We start from the raw sequence: 26,578 nt of genomic DNA on the forward strand, positions 1-26,578 counted from the left end.
ACGTAACTAAATCAATTTTCAACCGTTTATCTTCGTTCAAACAATTTAACAACAGAATTTCGATATCATTTAAACTTTCTTCAGAATCACAGTTTTTGTTTCATACAGGCTTCGTTTTCAGTTGGTTGATTTACGTTGACGCTGGAGCTCGAGGACGTTCAGCAGTGTTGCCAGATTGGGCTACTTTTGGTGGACATTCAGGGCCCTATCTTGCATCCGGCGCAAGTGACTTAGTCACTGGCGCATGTGTCGTTGCTAGTTTACAACTGGCGCAGAGCGTTCTTTTCCCACCACCGCCACTCGCCGGTAAATCAGGGATTGATCATGCGCCCCAAGGGGCGGTTCGGCGGAAGGAGGAGGCGTGGTCTGGCGCAAACGGTATTTTGCCGTTTCTGAATACCATTGCGCTACTGACCAGGAAATACCTGGTTTAAAGTCAGTGGCGCGTTGTTCAGATGCTATTTTAAGGGCGCATGCATACATGCGCATGCGATGCATACGGATTGCTTGTGCACCTCGCGCATACACTTTGCTTCTCTCATCTACCAAGCCGCACATTCTTGGTAAATTATTTGGGAAAGAACAGCTGATGCAGCGGTAATAAGTTGTACTTTTAAATCAATGCATCTGCAAACACCGTACAGCAAACACATATTTTCATTACACAGACATCGTGTAGGCCTACATGCCCATAACTTTTAGGATTGATGAGTATTTGATCGTGAAAAACATTGTCTTACCGCGAGTGAGTGTTAAAAAGAATGAATGAATGCGGGCGCGCGTGTGTGCTCTGTTTAAACACACGCAAACTAAACACGTAACGCATAATACAATCAATAGCAATGTCTATTACCGCGGGGACACATGCATATTAGGATAGCATACAATACTGATAAGAAACAATGTTTATAATGTATTGCGTATATCATTAAATAGAACCACAGTTACCGCATATCATATGTTATATCATATACGTTTTCTTTGCCAAATTTATTTGAGGACTCAGTATTTCTGAAGTTGTGGAAGAAAACCCCTTATTCCATGTGTGAATTAGGCCATATTATTTGGCAATAAACTGAGCCATTTGCAGTTTGAAATTCATGTGCATCTGTCTCATCGGAGACTGCAGACGCGCTGTCAAAATATCAACTTGTCCGATTCAAATGCGTTCATGGCTCTTAAAGGGGATGGGAGCTGGCACTCTCATTGGTTTGTTGGACGTTACGCCCAAACCACACCTACGGGTAATTAGGCTGCTTCAGACCAACCCTTTTGACACTTGCGCCGCGACGCAAGTGTCATTTATCCGCCTGTAAAATAGCGATAGAGCCGTAGAACCGCCCACAAAGCTACTTGCGCTTTGCGCTTCCCACTTGCGTTTCAGACCGTTAAAATAGGGCCCTCAGACAGTGTTGCCAGATTGGGCAGTTTTTCCCGCTCTATTGGGCTATTTTTAATCAGGCACTGGCTCGCTATTCTCTTAAAGACCCACACACGCACGCACGCGTGTGCGCGCGCACCAACACACGCACACCAGCAGTGCAGGGCAATACATTGGACCTTTCAGATTCTTCAGTTCAATTGATTTTACATTTCTGCATTTTTAGCAATGCCTTGCGTTTTTCATTCAGCTGTCACTTTATTTGTTTCCAATCATTTACATTTTCTTAAATGGTGTGCACGTTTACATTGTTTACTCCATTTAGACTTTGGGACTTTTGTTCAAATCCCTTCACTTGATTTAAGCCATTTAACGTTTCTTTGTCTTAATCTATGTGGCTTTATTAAAAAATATTTTCAACCTCACTTTGCACGACAGCACTCACCGCATTTTCTGCAGGAAATGCATTTTCTAGTTAAGTTATCATGTGTGAGAGGTCATTCCTCCTCCTGCCTGAGTGTGCTTCCTATTTATTTCTAATGTACCCCTACTGTCCACAAGCACCCCCACCCCCCCGCCCCTCCCCATATTGATATGGAGAATTGTTGCCACGCCCCAGTGGTGGTGGTGTCATATCTATGGCTGCATTCAAATATATAATATATATCAATGATTAATTAGGATGCCGATGCCCCAAAGGAAGCGCTGCAATAGGTGACTGAGGCGAGGACATTAACAAGTAGGCTATAGACCTGGGATCTCTTTTATATGAGGGTCTCAAAGGATGCATACGATTATCAACTGGCTCAGCCCTACTGGAAAGGCTCACACAGAATCATCAAATGCTCCATTGAAACGCATTGGTAACAAGCCGTTGCTAGAAATCTATCTAAATTAGTTGAAAAGAGATAGAATCTTGTCCATTAGACCTTTAACCAGGGTGCGTCTTGGGATTACTCTGTGAAAATTGTGGGTCTCTGGAAAAAAGCCAGCCCTAACTCCTAACCAGTGTTGGGAGTAACGTGTTGCAATAATAATGAATTACTTTTTCTTGTAATGAGGTAATGTAAGGCATTACAAAAAAAAAAGTAATATTATTTATTCGGTACAAATCTCAGTAACGCGCGTTACAATGCATTTTAAACCCGAAATTAAATTGTGTGTTGTTTTTATACAAATTTGCCAACACTGCGAGATCGCAGAGAAGACAAAAATCTGCGTAAATGTTTACTTCCTCTTACTGCTAGAGGAGAAGATTGCGGCAGCAGCAGAATCTAGGGGGGGTGGTTGTAGTCTTTTCGCTTGGTTCGCCAAATCAACGGTAGGGCTAGAACGGAGCGAAAAGACTACAACCAGCCCGCCTTTCCGTTTCCGGTCAACGAGCAATGAGTCTTCCAACTGAAATCAATGGATTTACAAAATCCCAAATAAAACACAACAGAAACTGTCATGTTTTCAAATCTGGAACACCAACGAACACCACTAACCTCTCGGTGAGTTGCACATTTCTGAAAGCAAACATTTCGTGTTGTTTTAAGGACAGTTTGTGAATACCCATAGCCAGCCATTGCGAAGCAGGCAGGGGCGATTCGAAATGAGCCAAATATCCGAGACAAACCAGAAAGGGCCCTCAATGTTTTTTTCTTTTTACAATCTACCTTAGTAGGCTATAGCTCTATTGATTTCAATATGAATACCTAAAGTTACAGTATTTCTATTATAAAATGTATTGCACTATGAGCCATAACTGCCCTTATATTGTACTTTTGTTAGCCTTAAGCCTAGCTCAGTCATTATGCCATACCACATAACCTCCTGCTGTGTAATGAGCTGCATTGAGCACAAGAAGATCTATTGAGAACAGCAAATCCATATTTTCCCGTTGTTTTGTTGAAAGTAATGCAGTTTTACCACAATCTGTTGTGAGACTGGGTTTAAGGGACGTTGTTAGTTTCGGGGGGGGGGGGGATTGTTGTTTTGACGAAATCCTGCGTAGCCCGCTCCCCCTTCTGAAGTCGAAAATAATCTCCTGATTGAAATGCATTGGTTTAATATTTAATTAATTTAATATTCAAATAAATATTATGTATCAATAAATATACAATTATTTAGTTATAATATTATAAGTAGACCATGTAGCTATTATCCTTATAACAAAATCTGTATCTGACCATTGACAATCCACTTCCACCAATCCAATCAACGAAGAGGGTTGTAACACCAACTAACCATCTCGTTATACCTCACCCAGCGGCTTGCTTGAAAGATTTTGGCCTGAAGTTCTTCCCAGACCTACACCCTAGCCATTCAACATGCATATCTGAGAATCGGGCCTCTCTTTAATAATGACAAAAAGTTTTGAGAGAAATTCACATAAACTTTTTGTTAAGCCCACTTTTCCTTGGAATTTGGTTCAGGTATAACAAGACAATATTAAAATATTTATAACATAAAAAACTAGGCTATACGTACAGAATATCATACATTTGACATTTATATATAGTTAGACTATTATATGTATAAGGTTACAGGCCGAATTTGGTTAAAATACAGCCTCCGCTGGCCCACAACTAGATCGTCTCGTTTACTTATTATACGCTTTATAAGTTAATTATATTTAAATTATTATAACCATGTAGCCTTTATTTTCTTGGCGTTATCATTACATCCTTTGTCGTTACATCGATATGAAATTATTGTTATAACGAGATCTGTATCTGACCACTAAGCGGTCATTTTGCGGATTCCTGTGAGACCAGGTTGGTTTGGATGCATCATTTAGTCTATTTTGCATAGCTGTCATTGAATTGGGAACTGCAGATTTATCCAATCTTGGTGTTTCTGTTGCGTGTGCGTGCCTGGGCATGCGTGCAGACATGATGTTTAGAACTTGTTGAAGTCTAGCATGGGAGCACATTTTCTCCTGCTTTGTCACCCAGGTAGCTCGTGGATCAAAGCGTGCATGTGTGTGCTCATGTGTATGTGTGCTCATGTGTGTGCTTGCTCATGTGTGCGTTTGCGTCTTTGTGTTTGTGTTGGACTGCTCCGCGAGCCATAAAGATAATCTCCTCTCTCTAGCCTTGCTATCTTATTGAAACCAAGCAGTAATAAACTCTGTCCTTTTTAAAATGATCTTCCTCTCTTGCTGTATAGTCTACAGTGTGCAGCACTATCTGTATCGTCACTGTCACCCTAGACCTTCTCTTTAAATATATAAGTTAAACTCTTCCTCTCGCTGTCTCTGTCTCTTTATATACTTTATACTATTACAATACAGTATTTTAGATGTGACCACTGAATGAATATTGTTTTTGGCAACTGTTGGACAATAGTCCTGTTCTCATCCCTCTATCACTATCTCTCTTCCTTGCTTGCTCTCTTTCTTTCATTCTCTTGCTCCATGTCTCTCTGTCTCTCTCTCACTCTCTCTTCCGTGCTTGCTCTCTCTCTTCCATTCCCTCTCCCTCTCAGGAACTGATGAACATCATCTCCAGCGTGCTCCACCTGGGCAACATGCAGTACGGTGGGGACGACGGAGGCAGCGCCTGCATCACCTCTGACACGCAGATCAAGTACCTGTCGAGGGTGAGACACACGACACTACCGGTTTCCTGCTCCCTGTTTGATAGTGGTTCTAATGTGTCTCCTCCAATCGCCACTCAGGGATTTAATATTGAATATCACCAGCCAATAAGAACAGTTCACAAGTTTTTTATTAATAGCTGTTTTATATATATATATTAGGCAAGCTAGCTACCTCCATTTGATGAACTCACATATGGACTTTTACTCCCTAAGGCTTATTTAGAATAACAGAATAAAAAATATATTCAAATACTCATATTCTCATATATATTATTATTATTATATATTATATAGCTTACCTGTAAAGATATGGCTGATGTCCCCACACCCATGGCATCACAGCATCTCCCAGACCAGTTGGGCCATACGACATGGGTCCCTACTAGCTCCCCTCCATAATGCCAACCTCTCTGCGAGACCAGTGAATGATGGGGCCCGTGGTGGTGGTGCCAGGGTGGTGCTGTGGAGTGGTGGCACTGTGCTTTTTGCTGGGCCGCTGTGTAATAAGTAATAACAAATAATGTTGTTATTGGTCGGCTCCCCAGTTGCTAGGGGTGAGCGGGACGGTGCTGACTGAGGCCCTCACACACAGGAAGATCATCGCCAAGGGAGAGGAGGTGTGTGTGTGTGTGTGTGTGTGTGTGTGTGTGTGTGTGTGTGTGTGTGTGTGTGTGTGTGTGTGTGTGTGTGTGTGTGTGTGTGTGTGTGTGTGTGTGTGTGTGTGTGTGTGTGTATTTCTTGTGTCTCCTGTGGGTTTATCATAATTGTTTCAAAGCCCGTTTGTTTGGGTCGAAATGTATTCACTTCACTGCTTGTGTGTGTGTATTGATTCCTGTAGCTGATGAGCCCGCTGAACATCGAGCAGGCATCGGCGGCTCGTGACGCACTGTCAAAGGCCGTCTACGGCCGCACCTTCACCTGGCTGGTCAATAAGATCAACGGCTCGCTGGCATACACGGTACACACACGCACATGGGACACTCAAAGGAGACACACAAACACACGGTACACACATGCACACACGGATGCACATACAGCTTTTATCAAAAGCGACTGTTAATAGACAAGTTGACAAACCGATGGGTTAGGGTTAAGTATCTTGCTCAGATACTTAGGCTTAAGTATCTGGTAACCTTTCGGTTACAAGACAACTGCTCTACCTCCTGAGCTAAGCCAACCCTACATATATACATATACATACTTCTGATACTTTTTTTAAACATGTAACAGTTTAAAAGTAGGTACAGTACACTACAAATACATGTGCTTCTATTTGGAGTTGAGAACCTCCTAGTTAGTGGAGGTTCCCTGTTTCTGTTGGGTTTTGTTGTTGATTGCTTTAGCCATAGCGCCCTTTTGTGGACGGGCATGCTATTTCAAGTTAAGCAGCGTTCATTTTTCATGGTGTTACATTTTATAAGAAAGTTTGAGTACAGTTAAACTAGTTTAAACTTTTTCTTTCTTATTTTTGTACCTCTGTGTTCACTTCAGGATGAATCAAACAAAAACTCCTCTGTGATTGGTCTGCTGGACATCTATGGCTTTGAGGTCTTCCAGTATAACAGGTGAAGTGATTATTATTAATGTTAAGAACATGAAATTGTTGGTGTTCCTTATGCTACGTGTAATCTTGCCCCCTATTGGGCTTTGTAGTTGTTTTCCCCCCCCAAAAAAAAAACAATTATGAACAACATTATGAACAGAGTGATTTGATAAAAGGGGTGATATTTTTTTTTTACGGTTAATGATTGCATTTGGGGGTTCTACTAGAATAGGGTTGCCTGTATGTCAGAAGTACCCGTTATCATTCTCGCAATATTAATTTCTGCAAAACCAACAGCGTCTTTCAAAAACATTTTTGCATCATGTCGCTTTAAGGCCCCCCTCCCGAGAAGCCCAGTATGCTCTGATTGGTTGAACACTTTGCACGTGTGTCGTTAAAATCCACACCCCCGAGAAGTAAATTTCCGGTTAGCCGGGAGGCGGGACTTCTGCACTTCAGCACTGCCCACTAGGGATGTGTCGGTCGCGACTGATTCGTTACAACGAACGAATCCCGAACGTGAACGACAAGAACTGGTTCCCCAAAACAAGAAGAACTGGTTCTTTGATTCTTTTTATTTAACATAAACCAAACATATGGTCACGTAAATAAAATATACAAACGAACAGAGCTCCGTCTCCCCGTGACTCATATTGATTGAGTCTACAACTTCCTCAAAGATTCAGCCAATGAGAGGTAGCAATGGTGTTGGAATGGCACCTGGGTAAACCAATGACAAGGCGGTACCGTCGAATATGCGCGCTTTCTCTGTCTGACGTATCTTGGGTCATACCATTCGACGTGGGGCCACTCATATATCCCCCTACATCTTTTCGAAAATAGACTTGACCTCCATCTGTTTATTGGATAAACGCATTTCCCAATCCCAGGAGTCTTTGCTCCATTCTACGTCAATTTAAGAACAAACAAAGAAATGAAACTGCAGTTCGTATTTTTTATTTATGACCATGCAAGTTCTGTAATGCCTGAACAATGAAGAATTAAATGTAAAGTAAAATAAAATTATAAATGTAAAACCATGAATGAAATATAGAGAGTAAGCAAGTGGTATAAATATTGGTGGGACGTTCAAATTACTATATAGCAGGTATCTCCAAACGGCGGACTGCGGTCTTGACGGTCCTATCTGGACCCATGACCAATTAAAAAAAAATAAAAAATTATGATTATTATTTTTTATTTTTTTAAGATGCAATCTGACGTAACGAACGAATCAAAACGACCGAATCAAATAAACAAATCGTTATAGTGAACTGAACTGAAAGAACTAGTTCCCGGAAAATAATCATTTTGCCCATCCCTACTGCCCACTGATGTCACACTGCTACAGAAGTAAAGTTTGAGAGCAAACTAGCTGTTTCACGCACATATTGAGGGGCGTTCTCAGTGGGCACGAATACTTTCCCTGGCTTGAACTTTGATTTTTCTAGCTGAGCAGACGTAAAACATGAATACATACCTCAATTAACAGTCTAATGCAAAGGGAAAAGTCGAAGAAGCATGATATCACCCCTTTAAAATCTGCTATGGGTCCTTTTGTGGGGGACCCCCGTTGGGCCCTGCCCCTCTCCTCCTCTCCACAGCTTTGAGCAGTTCTGCATCAACTACTGCAACGAGAAGCTGCAGCAGCTCTTCATCGAACTGACCCTCAAGTCTGAGCAGGAGGAGTACGAGGCTGAGGGCATCACGGTCAGCACACACACAACTACTGCACACACACACACACACACACACACACACACACACACACACACACACACACACACACACACACACACACACACTGGACTTCAGAAAGTCAGCCTAAATTCTTGTCCCCCCATTCGTTCTCAACCATAGCCGAGAATACCACCACTACGAGTCTTTACTTGTTGTGGAAGTACCAGAGAGTCGGAGAACCAGACGCAGTCTTTGAGATTCATAATATTAGAGAATACCCCCATCAGTTCGGCTGCGGCGCAATGAATGAAAAAATATCCTAAACACGTCGGAAGAAAAATACATTGATTTACTTTACAACCTTTTTAATGGCCAACATTTAGAAAAGCATGTACTTTTAATTCAGCCTTGGGTGAAATCGAAGTGTAGTGTGTACTTAATGCATGTTGATGATGATACACTTCTTATAGTGGGTAACTACATTGGCACTACCCCGGGTTCCTCCATTTTCTTCGCTACCTTTTTAAATAAATCGCTGTTTCTCGTTTTCCGACGGCGACAACCGGATCCGGATCAGGCCAAACAGCCCATAGAAATTCAAACCGTTAAGCTATCGCTCCTCATCCACAATGGATGGATGCATGGTTTTTATCACACACACACAGATTCCACACATTCACATATTCAAATATGTGCAACGTCCTGTATTCCTGTACTACTACACACACACAGACACACTACTAGTCTATCAAAACAGCTTTACTGGAAACCCTGTACAAGTTCTGTGTGCGCGTGCGTGCCTGCGTGCGTGCCTGTGTGTGTGTGTGTGTGTGTGTGTGTGTGTGTGTGTGTGCGTTTGAAAAACTGGACTACTACTACTAGTGGAGTTAAACAACTTAGTTGAATTGGTTACTGCATTATTTATTTGTTGAATGGGGTCCACTTGGATACTGACTGGGATTATCTGTTGTTTTACAGTGGGAACCGGTGCAATACTTCAACAACAAGATCATCTGTGACCTGGTGGAGGAGAAGTTCAAAGGCATCATCTCTATTCTGGTGTGTTGCGTCTCTGTCATATCTCTGTCTCTCCATGGTCTCAGACCCCTACACTAAGGGGTACTAAGACAACCCATTCTTTCACTGATCTCTTCGAGTATGGTTCAACAGTAGCCGTTTAGATATGAATTTCTTCCTGTCTCTGGCTGTGTTTGATTGGTCTACTCGTACTGTATATCGTGCTTTATTTGGGGGGCGTCACCATTTTTAAATTGTTGTCTGAAATTTGAGTGATAAAATCTGGTTCCTTAGGTAGTGCATTCGTCAATACCCATAATGCACCATCATTAGTGCACGTGTTTGAGTATTGTCATGGGATTCATCCAAAAGATATGGTTGGCCCGTGGTTAAACATGATGACATTACCCTTCTCTCTGACAGGACGAGGAGTGTCTGCGGCCCGGGGACGCCAGTGACATCACCTTCCTGGAGAAGCTGGAGGACACGGTCGGGAGTCACCCCCACTTTGTGACGTAGGTAACACCCCCCTCTGATCCCCCCCCCAGATACGCCTCTCCTCTGATTCGCCTCCCCTCCCAGGACAAGTGTTTCCAGAATGGACCCACTGGTAGACAGACTGGTTAAAACCGGGGTAGGGACATTTATTTGAGAAGAAGATTTGTTGAAATTCCCTTTTCATTCCTACAACAATCCATAAATCAAATGCCCAGACAAAAATAATAACAAGATTGTGTATCTGTGGCCGTCCCAGGCCTGCAATCAGCACATCAGAAAATTTCATCCACCACCAATGAACCGATCTGATTGGCTACCCCTAATTTAACGGGAGGCTCCAGTATGGATACCCTAGTCAAGATACACTTATGAGTACGCAGCTGTAACTAATGAAAAACACCTGATGTTATCGTTAAGAGGTGAACCTGTGTTCACACCATTGCCGTTTCTCAATTCGCGTACTTGTGCGTGCTCGTGTGCTCGTGGACTCGTGAAACGTCATCAGTCGTTGCCCGAGCACTGTTCCAATTCGAAGCACGCATCAAGCGAGTACTGTCGTAAAACCCGGAAGTATTCTGGATGCGTGCTCGATATCGCCGTTTCACCGAGCATGCATCGGAGGTGGCTCGTGTGTGCTTGCTCCCGCTATAAATCCCAGGATGCATTTCGCACTCGCAGCAGTACGAGGGCGGACAATATGGAGAAGACGCACAAGTTACAACTGTAGCTTAAGTTACTCTTAACTTATATATATATTTATATCATATAATATATAGGCCTAATATAATCATAATAATAATATATAAATATATATATGTAAGGTCGTGTGTGTATAGCTTATACACATGACAGGACACTCATATCTTTTCAATTGTTATTCATTCAGAATATTTACATACTATTTGAAAATGAAAGAGGCTGGGATTTTGTTTTATATCATTTGTTTATATTGTTCAGTAGTATATGCCTAAATGAGGCCGTAGCACAGTTAACGGACGAGCAGAGGTGGTGACGTCATCGAGTCCGCTGCTGTTCCAATTGCAGGTACGTACTCGCGTGCTCGCAAGTATGTGCTTGAAGTACAGACTTGCCAAGTACGTGCTAGCAAGTCATCGAGTCCGTAGTACGTGTGCTACGAATTGAGAAACGGGCCATGTTTTCACTGTTAAACTGCCGTCACATGAAAAGGGTCAATGGAAGCCAGTTCTACATTTCATAAAAAAATGCATTTGTGAATCAGTTAATCTTAATAATCTATGTGTGTGTGGATCCACAGTCACAAACTGGCGGACACTAAGACCCGTAAACTGATGGGCCGGGAGGAGTTCAGGCTGCTGCACTACGCCGGAGACGTCAACTACAACGTCAAAGGTGAGGCATGAGATGAGGCTTCATGGTTTCTGACCATGTTTAACGCTGTTAAATTACTGGAGAGGGGTCGCTAAACAAAATATGTCAAATTAAATTATATGTTATGTTACATTTACATTTAGGGCATTTAGCAGACGCTTTTATCCAAAGCGACTTACAAGAAGTACATTTTTCATAAGAAATAGAAACAACAATATATCGACAGTAGGGATGTTCATAGAACCAAGTGCCAAGCACTAATAATCACTATGTTAACTCATTCCCCGAATACTACAAAGATAGCAGAATAAGACGCTACACAATGCTAAGTACTATAACTTAGTACAACATACAATAAGTGTGTGCATTAAGTGCAAGGACTTACAACATGTAATTAGTATAATATTATTAGTTGATAGCTTTATGGTCTTTTGTGAGTTGTGAAGTTGTACCTTTGGTAGAATGTGTGTATCTTCTGTGACCTTCTGATAATGCGCTGACTTTCTCCTCTAATATCTCGTCCTTTAAATTCCACACGGTCAATGCTCACTTCTAAATTTACGCTGTATCATTTTTTTTGTAGGATTTTTGGACAAGAATAATGACCTACTGTACAGGAACCTGAAAGAAGTATGAAAATTAAACATTTCCTTCAAAGTTGTGTTTGAATGCAATTTGTTTTTTGTACACTCTTTGCACATTTAACAAAATTGAGAACCGGGCTGTGGCTATATAATATAATGTGTGTGTGTGTGTGTGTGTGTGTGTGTGTGTGTGTGTGTGTGTGTGTGTGTGTGTGTGTGTGTGTGTGTGTGTGTGTGTGTGTGTGTGTGTGTGTGTGTGTGTGTGTGTGTTCAGGTGATGTGCATGTCAGAGAACAAGATCCTCACCCAGTGCTTCGACCGGGAGGAGCTGACAGACAAGAAGCGGCCCGACACAGTGAGATGTGTTGTGTTGTCCCACGTCTCTCCCCTGCCTAATGTTCCTCCTTATGTTTCTCACGGTGACACAAACACTGGCATCTTTTCTGGTGGGGTATTTTCCATTCTGCCCGTGGGCCGTGTGACGGGATACTCAACAGAACCCCCCCCACACACACACATCAACACACACACACACACGCTTGCCAAGGAATGCCCTCATGGACAAACACGCCCACATTGGCACAAACACACACGCATGTAGAAAGGCGAGAGCATGACTGGGCTGTCCCAGTCAAGGAGCGGTTCACAGTCTCTCTCCTGAAGATAGGATCAGTGCTGTCCCCTCCCAGCTCTCTCTTCTCCTCTCATCTCTCTTTTCCTCCGTCTCCATCCACATCTCTGCTCCTGACCTGTTGCTGTGTCTCTCTTTCCCCTACCGGTGGGGTATTCCACGGATCCTCATTCTCCTCTCTCCTCTCTCCGCTGTGTCTCCGCGGTACAGGCCGCCACCCAGTTCAAGTCCAGCCTGGCGAAGCTCATGGAGATCCTGATGTCCAAGGAGCCGTCGTACGTGCGCTGCATCAAGCCCAACGACTCCAAACAAGCAGGTACCCGCAGAACGCCTCCTATCCTCTCTCTGGCTTGTTAAATGGGGTAAAACCAAACGGTTTGTTCCACAAAGTTTTTCTTAAACAAATTATATTGAGATATGCCGGTCAAATTGGTGACAGTGACATCTTATATAATTTCCTTCACCTACAGAATGTTATCTCATTCTTGTATAGTGATGTCCTACTGTACATAATTGGATTGGAGTCATTTTTGGTTTGTTCTGGAATAAAACAAAGAAATTTCTATAATCTCGCGTACACCATGATTCCAATGTTTACATTCAGTGTAAGTTATTGCACGCAAAACAAAGGGTTGAGACGGCCTCATCAATGGTTACAGTGTTGACCAGTCTATCCAGCCGGCCTTTGTTGGGCCTAGACAGTCAATCTTTGTTGGTTTCAATCCGTCTCTCTGTGGTCGTCACTCCCACAGCCAGCTGCCTGGCATTTCTGACCGATCCTTTGTTTTTCTCCCGCTAGATTCACATCATTTTCGGTCCTCCCCCTATCTAGATATTTTTTTTGTTAGTCCGTTAGCCCTCTAGCTCCTCTGTTAACACTCTGATCTCCCCAGGTCGGTTTGATGAGGTCCTGATCCGCCACCAGGTCAAGTACCTGGGCCTGATGGAGAACCTCCGCGTCCGGAGGGCCGGCTTCGCCTACCGGCGCCGCTACGAGATCTTCCTGCAGAGGTGGGAGGCCTCCCCTCAGCTGGAGTACTCACTTACTCCACTCACTCACTCACTCACTCACTCACTCACTCACTCACTCACTCACTCACTCACTCACTCACTCACTCACTCACTCACTCACTCACTCACTCACTCACTCACTCACTCACTCACTCACTCACTCACTCACTCACTCACTCACTCACTCACCTACCTCACTCACGCCCCTCACTCACTCACTCTCTCACTCAAATAAAAGCCAACAATAGTAGTTCCATGCGCCAAAGCCAAATTCACAAAACTACACGTTACAAAAATATTGGATTATGTTGAATTATTGCATTTTAATTGCTCTCAAGTTAAACTTTGTGTGTGTGTTTGTGTGTGTGTTTGGGTGTGCGTTGTATTTAGGTATAAATCCCTGTGTCCCGACACATGGCCCAACTGGCAGGGCAAACTACCTGAGGGCGTGTCCACCCTGGTGAAACACCTGGGATACAAGCCTGAGGAGTACAAGATGGGCAGGTAGGACACACGTACGCATACAAACTCAACCATGTGAAGATCCCATTCAGAAATATTAGTACTGGAGACTCACTTCACTATACCGCACTAAGTGACTTCACTACACAACAAGTGGATTGTTAGCAACAGTGATAGAACTGTGCAGAAAGCCAATCAGGGAACTTGAATGGTAAGGGTAGAAAGACGGTCCTAGACGGTTAGATAATCAACCTTATTGTGGATCTAATTCTCTACTGCAGATCAAAGATCTTCATCCGTTTCCCCAAAACCCTGTTTGCCACTGAGGACGCCCTGGAGACCAGGAAACAGAGCCTGGGTGAGAACTAACACCGCGTGCATCAACGGAGTTTTACCCTGTAAAACTTAGAACAGCGGCTATATGTCTGTTCCTGACTATCTCGTTGTCTCTCCTCCCTCCCTACCTCCAGCCACCAAGCTGCAGGCTGGATGGAAAGGCTACATTCAGAAGACCAAGTACCAAAAACTCAGGCGCTCAGGTGAGTCCCTTTCTGCCTCATGACCACAACATGGTGCCTGTTATGAAGAAGTGATGGAGGAGGTCATGAACAAAGAATAGCTGCCTGTCCACATAGGGCCCTGAGTCTAGCGTTGTTCCAGTGTATATCCCCTTTTACTGGATTTAGTGTCATTGTTGATTGATGTTGTAGATTTAATTTAGCCAACCTCGGCTGTAAAGGTTGAGTCTTCTAAAAGTAAATCAATTTACGAAAGATAAGATACAACGTAGCACGGGACCGATTTATCTGACAGGGCGGATTAGATGTGGATGATGATTGAATCTCTGAAAACACTTTTATCTTCATGACAGTTAGGGTCACACAACCAATTATATTCATGACATAACTGTATAATATCTCACTATTGTATCAAGGGCATTAAACGTCAGTTGCTGTTATGTGAGTGTGTTTTGTGTGTTTGTGATTGATGATGTTTTGTAATTAAATGTCTGGGACATAAATGACCATTCACCATTTAGTTAAATAATAAGCTATTCAAAGGCCTATGTGCATGACAGGGTTGGTGAGTGAAGCATGATGAGTGATTAGTTAGGGGGAGAGTAGCATGATGAGGGCTACGGGCGGCAGTAGCTCAGGAGGTAGAGTGGGTTGAGTTCGATCCCCGGCTCGAGTGTCGAGGTGTCCCTGAGTAAGACGTCTCACCTTGACGGCTCCTGACGAGCTGGCTGTTGCCCTGCGTGGTTGACTCCACCGATGGTGTGTGAATGAGTGAATGAATGGTTCAAGGCGCTTTGGATAAAAGCGTCAGCAAAATTCCCTTAATGGAAATGTCTGGTCCGGCCTGCAGCCATTCGGATCGAGGCGTGGTGGAGGGGGATCCTGGCCAGGAGGAGGGCTCAGTGCCGGAGGAAAGCATCCGACACCATTCGCAGGTAAAGAGAGAGGAGGTGTTCTGTATTTCATCAGCAGCGGGCAGGCTTTAAACATCCGCAGGTAGAGAGAGAGGAAGTGTTCTGGAGGTCACCAGCAGGGGGCAGGTTTTAACCATAACTTCACTTCTCCATCGGTCTGTCATGGATGAAAGTAGACAAATTTGACGAGAAGATTTGACAAAGGATTCGTGAAGATCGTTTTCTTCCAAACTGTATTACTCATGGAAAATGGGAACTATTTTATATGATATATGATTTAAAGGGGACGTATTATACCACCAGGTGTGAGTGTGATTAGCCCTTACAACCCGTTTTGAAATCTTTGAAAAACGTTGCTCATCTATCGAGCACACATCTAGGTGAACACGCCCACTAGGGATGTCAGAAGACGCAGATTTTCAAAACGGATTGTAAGGGCTAATCACACTCACACCTGTGCAGTGCAGTGATATTTTCAAATGCATGCTTGGTGCTGCCCCTCGAGTTGGGCCATTTTCCTTACTCGTTGCCAGACACTACAGCTTTTTAGATATGGGGCTGGATATCCAGGCTAGAGTAATTTAACTAATCCTTTAGGGAAATAGTTAATGTCACAGGCGCTCTGATCAAAGGTAGAAAAGGAAGAAAAACGAATAAAAGTTAGAACCATAATGTTTAGAAATTAAATACGCAAGACAAATATCAACACATTACTACGTAAAGACAATATCGAAATAATATCGAAAGATAAGCCTGGATACAAAATTGTATATTATACTGTACATTAAGGAGCTATTCCCCGGGTTGTTTTTGTGTATTCATTGATCTCTCTCCTTCTCCCCTCAGATTCATCAGGGGCTTCATCTACCGCCACCAGGAGCGCTGTCCCCAGAACGAGTACTTCCTGGATTACGTCCGCTACGCCTTCCTGATGAACCTCCACCGCAACGCTCCCAAGAACGTCCTGGACAAGAGCTGGCCAACGCCCCCGCCGGCTCTCACCGAGGCCAGCTCCACACACGCGCACAAGCGCACACACGCATGCATGCACACAGGCACACAGGCACACACAAAGATACACATGGGCACACACAGGCATATGCACACGCAAGCACGTACGTGCACGTGCGCACAAACATGCACATACACAGGCACACACACACACACACACACACACACACACACACACACACACACACACACACACACACACACACACACACACACACACACACACACACACACACACACACACACACACACACACACACACACACACACACAGAGACGCCCACAATCACACACATACACAAATTAGGAATATATTTTTTAACCAAGTACCACATGGTGGCAATGACAATGGATTGGCTTATCACGAAAACAGACCAAACACACCCTTGATGCAACCAATATTATAAATGTTTATGTTTTCAACACAAGGTTAATGGTGAATGAACTGCTTTGATTCGTTGTTCTTACCTTGGTGACAATACACTAATGATTGCTTTGCATTCAATGCCTAACTTTCACCTCACATCTTAAAGCACAGGAACAACTAGTGTGATGGAAGAAGGGTGTATTAAGACTTCATTAGGAGTCCTTTATCTCCCTTAGTTTCCTAGTGGGACAGGACCTTGTGATGCTAAGCCTACTCTCTCTCTCCAGGCCTCAGAACACCTGCGCAAGATGTGCATGCAGAACATGGTTTGGACTTACTGCAAGAAGATCAGCCCAGAGTGGAAGCACCAGGTACCACCAGGGGCAGAACACTTTAATATATATATCATGTACAATTCACATGAAAAATACTTAAATGTCCAGTCTACTTTATAGCCCATTAACTTTTCTTAACACACAGTCCTCTTACTGCCTCAATAGTGGTTAACCATATTCATAGACCTATAATTATCCCTATCTGCATTATATGCATAGAACATTAATATTCATAGCAGTCTGCCCTACAAAACAATATTAACTTGCACTGCGGTAGGTGAATATGGGTTACTTTACGGTGTGTAGTTGTATCGAAACAGTTTGGTTATCGAACAGAGAAACAACCTCAAAAGACGACTTGAAAACATGGCCGTATTAAAGAATGCATACCCACAAAATCCCCCTCAACTTTACCCTTGGATTCAAACGTCTGTGAATCCCCATTATTCCCACTCATCAGTATAACCCCAAGGTGTTTGGACGTCGGGAGCTCCATCTGGCCAGTGGCTGATGTCCGTGTCAGAGATAGGGTTTAACTTCTCGGTCACATAGTATAACCTAGTGTGTTTGGCACATTTCATGTAAAACTTGGCTCATTATAACTCTCCTACACAAGGCTGCTAAAAAGGATTTACAAAAGAGGCTGCTTAAATATAGCCTATTTAGATATAGAGGGCTCAGGCTAAGGTTGCAGACTACTTAGACCATAAGTATGCATTTTATATTCAATTCTGCCAGGTCTGTTCCCCGAGATGCTACTTAATTCTACACACAGAAATTGACTGCAAATCAAGCCCAAATAACAATTACACTATCATATGAGAACAAAACACAACCACATATTTACAAACATCAACAGAGTATTAATATCTGTGTAATAGTGTTGATGATGTGAGGGGATTCTCGATGTGTGTGACCAGATGGAGCAGAAGACTGTGGCCAGTGAGCTCTTCAAGGACAAGAAGGACAACTATCCCCAGAGTGTCCCCAAGCTGTTCGTCAGCACCAGGCTCAGTACGCAGACCCCCACTACGCTCTCTCTTCCCATTCAGTTTTTGCTCTCCTTCTATGACCTCCTCTGCATACCCTCTAGATAAATGGATGTAGAAGCAGTATGTTGAAACACAAATCTCTTTTTGACTTAGATGGAGAGGAGATCAACCCCAAGGCGCTGCAAGCTCTGGGCACTGAGAAGATGAAGGTGAACAGTTTGACATTCACAAACAGCTCAACCACCTGCTTCCTCTATATAGGCAGCATTACCTCCGCCCACATTGTGACGTATATGGAAATTACAAAACCAGCATGAACGACTACTTACTAACAACAACAGAGTTAGGATTAGCCCAACAAACTGAAATGCTAATCACAAAAGTTCTGAGTCTCTGTACTCCTCAGCAGCGGATAATGAAAAAGCCTTCTTAAAGACAAATTTAAATGTAACCTTGCGTTATGGCTCCCGCTCCTGGTGAAACACTAGGGCTGTGTCTCAATTCAGGGGACGCATCCTTCGAAGGACGCGGTCTATGAAGGTGTGGCCTAAGTAGACCGTGAAGGCTGGACCAAAGGCTGAACAAACGTTTTTTTGAATGACACGGTCTGGCCTACGGAGCATTTCAAGTTTGTGTGACAAGCCGTTAACATCCTTTACCTTGCGTGACGACGCGCCGCTTCTGTCACCTAGCAACCCTGACAGCTGCGGTTCAAACTGGACGGCGGAGGAGAAATATGGAGCAGTTATATCTGGTCTGGACACAAAAACAACCCGGGGAATAGCTCCTTAATGTACAGTATAATATACAATTTTGTATCCAGGCATATCTAATATCTTTCGATATTATTTCGATATTGTCTTTGCGTAGTAATGTGTTGATATTTGTCTTGCGTATTTCATTTCTAGACATTATGGTTCTAACTTTTATTTGTTTTTCTTCCTTTTCTACCTTTGATCAGAGCGCCTGTGACATTAACTATTTCCCTAAAGGATTAGTTAAAGTACTCTAGCCTGGATATCCAGACCCACATCTAAAAAGCTGTAGTGTCTGGCAACGAGTAAGGAAAATGGCCCAACTCGAGGGGCAGCACCAAGCATGCATTTGAAAATATCACTGCACCCAATTGGATAACACTACGACCAATCAGAAGAATACAAGGGGTGACGTGTCCAGACCAGCGGAGCTAATAATTATATAAAAGATAACATTAATTAGTTTAACGTTATATGGCTCGTGTTAATGTCGTTGAACTTTGACAATAAAGTTACACATTTAAAATAGTGCCAACTTTATTTTAATATAAAAAAATGTTTTTACAAAGTTTTGTCATTAAATATGTCATTTGCTGCAACTGCCACTTCCCCTCGCTCCGACGCAATTTCAGAAAAAATCCAACGGGCAATGAATCTTGGGATACGTTGCGCCGTGAAGGATGCAGCCGGTGGATCCTTCAAATCCAGAAAAAGAAGGCTGCATTTGTCGACCGCATTTGAAGGAGCCTTCGAAATGGGACAGCCTTGACGCGTTACAGTGATGCAAACGGCCTTCGAATGCAGCCTTCGAAGGATGCATGCTGAATTGAGACAGAGCCTAGATACCGCCCGACACCCGTTCATCCTGTCCCCTCCCCACTCGGCGGGCGTCCTGCTGTGGAACAGAGGAAGTGTAGGGTAATTGGCTAATTGATTGGGAAGTGGTTTGGATGAGCGGCTCTCCAGAAATACGGGCGGCAAAACTATCTGGCCAAATCCTTTCATGAATTATATGGAAGGGAATTTTGTTCGGACACTGCTAGTCTACTGCTTTTAAAGATTATAAAACATTTATTTGTACGATGTTCATCTCCATGTTAAACCCATCGCTATAAGATAGTTGAAATGGAGTTCAATTGATTGATCTCTCTCTCTCTCTCTCTCTCACACACACACACACACACACACACACACACACACACACACACACACACACACACACACACACACACACACACACACACACACACACACACACACACACACACACACAGTATGCGGTGCCTGTGACTAAGTACGACCGTAATGGATACCGGGCGCGGCCCCGCCAGCTGCTGCTGACCGGCGACAGCATCGTCATCGTGGAGGAGGGCAAGATGAAGCAGCGCATCGAGTACGGAGCTCTGAAAGGTCAGAGGTCAACCACAGCCAATAGAGATTAACATCTGGCTAGTTATGATGGGTGGATGGATGGGTACTTTATTCAGTCGAATAATAGCACAATATATTGTAGCAGGCTCGTGGGTGTGGGGTTTCCACACTACCAAGTTGAACAGTAAAACCACACAACACAGAGATCAGTTCAAAGTTCAAAGTCAAAGGATCATTAAGCAACCCTGCTTAATGATCCTCAGGCTTGCATCGTTTAGGGGAGGAAGTCCATGTAAGGCTTGGGGGTGGAGCCCGCAGGTTGCCAGACATCTCCCTTTAATTACTACCCCTCCCTGCCGTCTGCCACAATATGAATAAAAAAGGTAGTATAAGTGTTATATTTGCAGTCATAATGTATAATATATATTAAAGGACAGTTGGGCAGTGTTCCTGTTTGGTTTGAGCCTCCCTCCAGTTTGAGTCTGGAGGTTCTCAACCCTCCATCTCTCTGTGTCTCAGGTGGGTAGGGGTTGGGGTTGGGGTTAGGGTTAGGTGTTAGGGTTAGGGCTAACAGGTTGAGAACCTCCCTCCAGTCCGACTAGCAGCCAGAGGTCCTCAACCTTCTCCATGTCTGTGTCTCAGGGATCTCGGTGAGCTCCCTGAGCGACGGTGTGTTTGTTCTGCACGTCCCGAGCACTGACAATAAGCAGAAGGTGAGGCGGGGCACACATTAACAATAACACTAACACTCGAGGGAGAGCAGAGCATTGACAGAGCTGTTCTGCTCTCCTAGGGGGACGTGGTGCTGCAGAGTGATCATGTGATCGAGACCCTTACCAAAGTGGCCATCTGTGGCGAGAAAGCCGACAACGTCAACATCAACCAGGGCAGGTGAGGACCACTGCGAGTGTCTGCTTGTGCGTTTGCATGCATTTTGAAATTGTGCGTGGCCTTTTTGTGTCGCCTAGGATTCAACTGTTTAATGAAGCTTATCAGGGACATGGGCCTTAATATATGCAAATACATGGAAAATGTCATACATTCTTACACATCCCTGTCCACCAATTATTCACCACAGAATACACACACAGTGTTGCAGAAAGCTGTGTTCCCCTCTTTTCACTCAACTGTCTAACATGTGTCCTGTGTCGGGTTCAGCATCACCTTTGCCCTAAGTCAGGGCAAAGAAGGAGTGATCGACTTCACTCCTGGGTCGGAGTTGCTGGTGGCCAAGGCCAAGAACGGCCACTTGGCTGTGGTGAGTACACCGACTTGTGGTTGATTGGGGTTAGTTGATTGACCTAGATACACTAAAACGTCTTTATCTCTTGTCCTGATATAATACCTGAGAAGAAGTGTGACCTATATCCTCGTATCCTTTAAGAATATGTAGAAACCCCAAATAGGAGTTTATCCCAGAGCTGTATGAGCAGGGGCTTAGAGAGGTGCCACTCCTTAAGGTTAACTCTAGGCCTGTAGGCCATGAAGCACTACACTGAGACGCCCAAATGGAACGTTTTGAAGGGCTAAGACTGACCTGGAAAGAACTACAAGTAAGCGGGGGAGCTTCCATGTTTATAAATAAAAAGCACTGGTACATTAAACTAGAAATATAGTAAATGTAAATAAATACATGTTATGATTCAATATGAATTAAGAACGACTCATGAAATTGGTTGACAACTGTACATTTTCTAGTGCTTTGAATTCAGCCAACCCCAGCTCCCTGTTCGCTTGAGTCAGTCTGCAGGATGGTCGTGCCCTCCCCAATATGGCTGTGACGTCGATTTACCCCAGCAATGGGTTGAGGCAGTAAATATGGCGTCTATGTAAATATGTCTCTGGGCACTAGTAAACATTGTAAGATACACCTGTGTTTTAGACTGGGTATCCCCAGCCCATTCTGCCGGTGATTTGAATTCACCCTAAATAAGGGTCTGGAGAAGAGCTTTAAGTTTCTTTCTGCTTCCGATACGTTTTTGCGGGAGCCAATCACCAAGCTGGCTTTTCCTCCTGGCTACTGGATGGTTTAACACAATGACAACAGGGAAGCGACGGCAAGCAACCAATTGCGTACAGAGTCGTTTGAACTACTCTATCACGCCTCTTGTGCTGAAGAAAATGACAGCAGCCTCCCCAGACCAACGTGCAATCTACGATTGAGCCTGGTCCGGCAATAGCCAGGCTACCTGTGTTTAGCTCTACTACTACTCCTTTGTGATTAAGGGCTATCATAAGAAACAAGTATTGGCTTTGAGTTTGTACCTCACCTATGTGAACCCCATAGGAGATTAAACGATAATTGTAATGAACAGGTAATCACCTAGTGTTTATCACAGCTGAACATTATAGTCAGAAACGTAACAATCTCTTGTTTTGCTCTTTTGGGGCTGTTTACATTTGCCAATGGGTATTATGTTTGTATTAAAGGCAACTACAAACTCCATAAAGAGACTTATTTATAAGACCAAGACAAGTGAAGCAATGAGTTAGGAAGATCAAATACTGAATAAAAAAAATACTATTTTTAAGTCACTTTAGGAAAGCTGATAAATGGAAGATTGTATGATTGTAAGAATGTATGTTGGAATATTGGAATTTGTATTTATTTTTTATTGATTTGGTGTGTAAATTACCAAATTGAAATTAATAGAAAAGGTAAAAACAGACTCCAGATAAAGTGTGTATCCACAGTGACCTCTTGACCTCTTGATTTTCAGACCGCTCCCAGACTCAACTCCAGATGATCGCTTCGGGGACAAACCCACTCTGGAGGGAACACGCCCACTCCCCTAGCCTTTTTGATCCACCAATCACGTGAACGCAGTGACCGCTCTGCCTTAGCCAATGAAACGACAGCTTTCAACGACATGAAAACAAAAGCTCCGTAAAACGAATTGATATATTTATGTTTATTTTTTGGGGGTTATTTTGGGTATTAATACTGATTCTGTTTTGAGTTTCTGATTTTTATAAATAATACACTTATATATGTATATATATATATGAAGCCGAGCAATAACCTATTTCGGTGACATTTCCTTGCGCTTTTGTAGCATCCTAACTATGGGAATGACTGTGGAAACCAATTGGGGAAGGTAATGGCGTCTCGTCTGGTTTGAGGGGGTAAAATGTGTTACTAAGTAGCCTGTTGCTCTTTCCTTCTCCTTTCCTTTTCCTTTCCTTTGGACTGCTTTACCAGCTTGTTTGCCCCTTTCTGACACTCGTTTAATGACAGAGCCTGTTCCCTGGCAGTAGTAGGAGACAGAGCTGATAGTATGTAGGCTGCGGGAAACAGAATAAATCAAGCTTTAGGAGGCCAACGTCATACTATCCCATGATGTGCTCATCTATACAGTGAGGGGTTGGAGAAATAGAAGGGCCCTAAAACCAAAACTGTGACTATGTACTATCACAGTAGTATGCATTTTCTGATGTAATCCTGAATATGCTTCAAGTGAAAGACCCTGTACGTAGAACAAATTGAGATAGAGCAACAGCATACCACGGATGCTTAGGAGACCAACGGATGTGAGGAACGTGTGAGAGAACGTCTGAGAAGGAAAAGGAAAAGATGAAAAGATGAGAATGTGTTGACTTGTTGCCAAATGTGCCTTTTGAGCGTGGCTTGGTCCATGTTAACTTAGTTCTTGGTCAATTGTAAACTGTGACACTAAGTGCTGAATCTGACGGGAAACAGAATCTCAGCGGGCCGAGGAGCCAGGGGAGGGAGCAGACCACAAAGCAGATCAACGCTTTACATGGCGTACAACGCCTATTGCGTCTGTCGTGCGCTACAGCTACATCGTCCCCTGAACACTTTCGTTGAGTTACAATCTTGTCCTGGTAAAATAACTCCTTGTCGTACCCATGCCTTCCTTCGTTGTACACCCCCCCCCCACCCTTCGCCTCACAAGCCTTGTGCAGACGATTCCGAAGAGCTTTTGTTGAAATAAAATAGAATTGATTTTCTAAATAGTTGTGATGCTAATAGAAGCGGTTATGAACCCCTCCACCTCTGGGGTCCTGGGTTGAGATTGGCACAGTAGAACCTGCACTCGCATGCTAAAAGCCAAAGAAGTGACTTCTTGGCTTTTGATTTACAGTGATTCTGTGTATGATGTGGGGTTTTCTTAAGAGATGCAAAATGCAGGTCGATTTGGTTTAATAGTGAAGAACGTGCAAAGAGATTTTTGATTATGAAATGACCTGTGTGTGTGTGTGTGTGTGTGTGTGTGTGTGTGTGTGTGTGTGTGTGTGTGTGTGTGTGTGTGTGTGTGTGTGTGTGTGTGTGTGTGTTTGAGAGAATTGGGGGGGGGCGGGGGGTACTATACTGCCAAAGCTCCGCAAGTTGTGTAATAGGACGTTGTAACAATTTTCACTTCCAGCATCATACTCCAATCTGTGTGAGTTGAATACCCTGATTATTTAATCTGACTGTTATGGCTCAAAAATGTCAGCTTTACTATTAAAAACAATCTTAGGTTGTGTATCTATTAATTTACTGAAGCACATGTGCTGTTTTCTTTCTGAATTACTGTACGCACCAACCAATGTATAGTGATGTCAGCTCTCTAATAAATAAGACCATGATATATTTGACAAATAAAGTGTAAAAATAAACGGTAAACAGGCATTCATGTTGTCTGTTGAAGAAGACCATGGAGACCTAAATCAGATTCACTTCACAGGCTGTAAAGGTGTTTACAAGTGGATGAAACACTTCGCTTGTCTTTTCATGCTTATTGTAAAAAGGGTAATAATGCAGTGGCAAATAATCCGTTCAAAGTGTTGAATGTGGTTTGATGGAACCACGTGAGTCGGGGGAACGTGTTTTATGTAGTTCTTCCTCTCTCCACTAAGCGCCTCCCTCAGCCTAAACTTCAGGATGTTTTCATCTTCAGTGGGTCTCATGCAGGGTCTGCTCTCTGCATATGGCCCACCTTTATTTCCTGGAAGTACAAGCTTGTTCCTTACCATGTTCTTTTTGTTCCTCTCTTGCATTTGTTGAGAAACTGACGCTCATCTAACACATTCATGAACACAGCTTTACTATTCTGTAGACTGCACACTGCTATGCAATAGATAGGATTCAATTCCTCAGCATTATTTTATAAATCTAAGACTGTGTATTAAGTGCTTATTTGGGCCTAGTGTAAAATATTGACCATGCATTTAGCAGCACTGTACTGTTCTGCCATCTTTTATAACGCACTGTGTTTACTAATTGTGTACCAGGCCACATGTTGTGTTTTTACTAGGTTTTGTGTCTGACCAAACTAATTGTACCTTTAGAGATTATCTCCTAACCTGTTATGTTAACTATCTTCTTTGTTTCAAACGTTACTCGACTGTTTTTCTCCTTACCTTTTATTATTTATTTAACCATTTCGCCGCTCGCTGATTGGTCGAACGCGTCTCTAGCTCAGCGGCTGGCCAATGACAGCGCATGCTTGTTTGTGCGGTCGGTCCTCTCCGATGTATAAAAAGAAACAGGAACGCTGATGCAGGAAGAATATGGATCGATGCCGAGAATCAAGGCACCACCTGCACGACTAAATCCACCACTGTTCATGTGTTACTCCTTCGACGGTGAACCCCAGGTCTTCAACGGACACAGTCACTCCGTGGTGAGAGACCCTCGCGAGTGTCCTCGGGTTTAAGGATCTCAGGTAGGTTCCTCCAGCTGAAGGATGCTCTCAAACCTCTCTGTGTGGGAGCCGTTATGCAAGGCAGCGCATTAAGTTAAATAACATTCACTGAGGCGTTCTGATAGGCTATAGTGATCCACACCATTTCACATTGTTTGATCTTCAAATCAGAATTATTAAGTATAAAGGAATGTGACATTTGTGTTATTGTGAAGAAGTGCACCAATTCACTCGTGACTCGTATTTTTATTTATTTTTGATTCAGTCCTGTCGAGTAGGCTAACAGTATGGATATTCATTGTTCTTCCTACTATTAGCCTACTATACATTCAACACCGATAACCAGTCCAGGGATCCACTTACCCTCACCCTGTTCATGCAGAATAGAGCAGCTGATCACAATGATAACATAATGCGTAATGCGTGTTAGGCAAAAGGTTGACAAGACCCGTTATATCACTTACCAAATCTTTATTAATTTCTCGACTATCATTGCAGGCTATATGAATAGGTTAATGATTTAAGCCAGAGGAATATTATCTCATTGGTTCAGGTCGATCTTGACATGACCCGTGGGCCCGGTGTTGTGCTATACACCCCTATTGTGACATGTTGTCAATCTAAAATGACGCGCACGTTAAATTAATTAATTGGCATCCTCGAGAGCGCGTGGACGCGGAGCCGCGGGTCCGAGAGCAGAGAGAGGCCAGAGCGAGCATATCGCGCCGCACTGGTTCGAACCGGCTGGAACATATGCTCACGTGCAGCAATTCCAAGAGCCATGTCACTTTCGACCAATAGAAGAAGCCCACGGATAAAGGGTCCACCCATCAGACACACAGAGGGCGAGCCGTCCGTCTCTAGTGCGCAGTCTGCTGCTGGCACGCTCCTGGGTCTCTCAGCTGTTGTGTGTTTGGGAGAA

At 43.5% G+C, this 26,578-nt stretch overlaps 3 protein-coding genes across 8 annotated transcripts in view; 2 read left to right on the top strand and 1 right to left on the bottom strand.

Annotated features, from left to right (window-relative positions):
- The window catches only part of LOC130406500 (unconventional myosin-Ic-like), a 78,717-nt gene extending 54,463 nt beyond the window's left edge, over positions 1 to 24,254 (top strand). For 5 of the 6 annotated variants that reach the window (XM_056612113.1, XM_056612115.1, XM_056612116.1 and 2 more), the window contains 25 exons: positions 4,853 to 4,966; positions 5,512 to 5,583; positions 5,805 to 5,924; positions 6,458 to 6,531; positions 8,114 to 8,219; positions 9,168 to 9,248; positions 9,630 to 9,721; positions 10,981 to 11,075; positions 11,638 to 11,684; positions 11,913 to 11,993; positions 12,480 to 12,585; positions 13,163 to 13,280; positions 13,671 to 13,784; positions 14,024 to 14,100; positions 14,213 to 14,281; positions 15,111 to 15,195; positions 16,021 to 16,180; positions 16,840 to 16,923; positions 17,808 to 17,901; positions 18,033 to 18,088; positions 19,909 to 20,044; positions 20,648 to 20,718; positions 20,799 to 20,896; positions 21,164 to 21,263; positions 22,726 to 24,251. In XM_056612113.1, the coding sequence (XP_056468088.1) occupies positions 4,853 to 4,966; positions 5,512 to 5,583; positions 5,805 to 5,924; positions 6,458 to 6,531; positions 8,114 to 8,219; positions 9,168 to 9,248; positions 9,630 to 9,721; positions 10,981 to 11,075; positions 11,638 to 11,684; positions 11,913 to 11,993; positions 12,480 to 12,585; positions 13,163 to 13,280; positions 13,671 to 13,784; positions 14,024 to 14,100; positions 14,213 to 14,281; positions 15,111 to 15,195; positions 16,021 to 16,180; positions 16,840 to 16,923; positions 17,808 to 17,901; positions 18,033 to 18,088; positions 19,909 to 20,044; positions 20,648 to 20,718; positions 20,799 to 20,896; positions 21,164 to 21,263; positions 22,726 to 22,752 (2,277 nt within the window). In that variant the 3' untranslated portion in view covers positions 22,753 to 24,251. Of the gene's footprint in view, positions 1 to 4,852; positions 4,967 to 5,511; positions 5,584 to 5,804; positions 5,925 to 6,457; positions 6,532 to 8,113; positions 8,220 to 9,167; positions 9,249 to 9,629; positions 9,722 to 10,980; positions 11,076 to 11,637; positions 11,685 to 11,912; positions 11,994 to 12,479; positions 12,586 to 13,162; positions 13,281 to 13,670; positions 13,785 to 14,023; positions 14,101 to 14,212; positions 14,282 to 15,110; positions 15,196 to 16,020; positions 16,181 to 16,839; positions 16,924 to 17,807; positions 17,902 to 18,032; positions 18,089 to 19,908; positions 20,045 to 20,647; positions 20,719 to 20,798; positions 20,897 to 21,163; positions 21,264 to 22,725 lie in introns of all 6 variants that reach the window. The other variant, XM_056612118.1, reaches the window with a different exon arrangement.
- The window catches only part of LOC130406523 (transcription factor Adf-1-like), a 243,911-nt gene that overhangs the window by 65,686 nt on the left and 151,647 nt on the right, over positions 1 to 26,578 (bottom strand). The window lies entirely within an intron of this gene.
- LOC130406503 (large neutral amino acids transporter small subunit 4-like) overlaps positions 25,508 to 26,578 on the top strand; it is a 35,147-nt gene continuing 34,076 nt past the window's right edge. Inside the window, exon 1 of the mRNA XM_056612122.1 lies at positions 25,508 to 25,677. The gene's annotated coding sequence lies outside the window, so the exon portion shown is untranslated. The remainder of the gene's footprint in view (positions 25,678 to 26,578) is intronic.

The sequence above is a fragment of the Gadus chalcogrammus genome, chromosome 16 (genome assembly GCF_026213295.1).
Source record: "Gadus chalcogrammus isolate NIFS_2021 chromosome 16, NIFS_Gcha_1.0, whole genome shotgun sequence".
NCBI classification, from domain to species: domain Eukaryota; kingdom Metazoa; phylum Chordata; class Actinopteri; order Gadiformes; family Gadidae; genus Gadus; species Gadus chalcogrammus.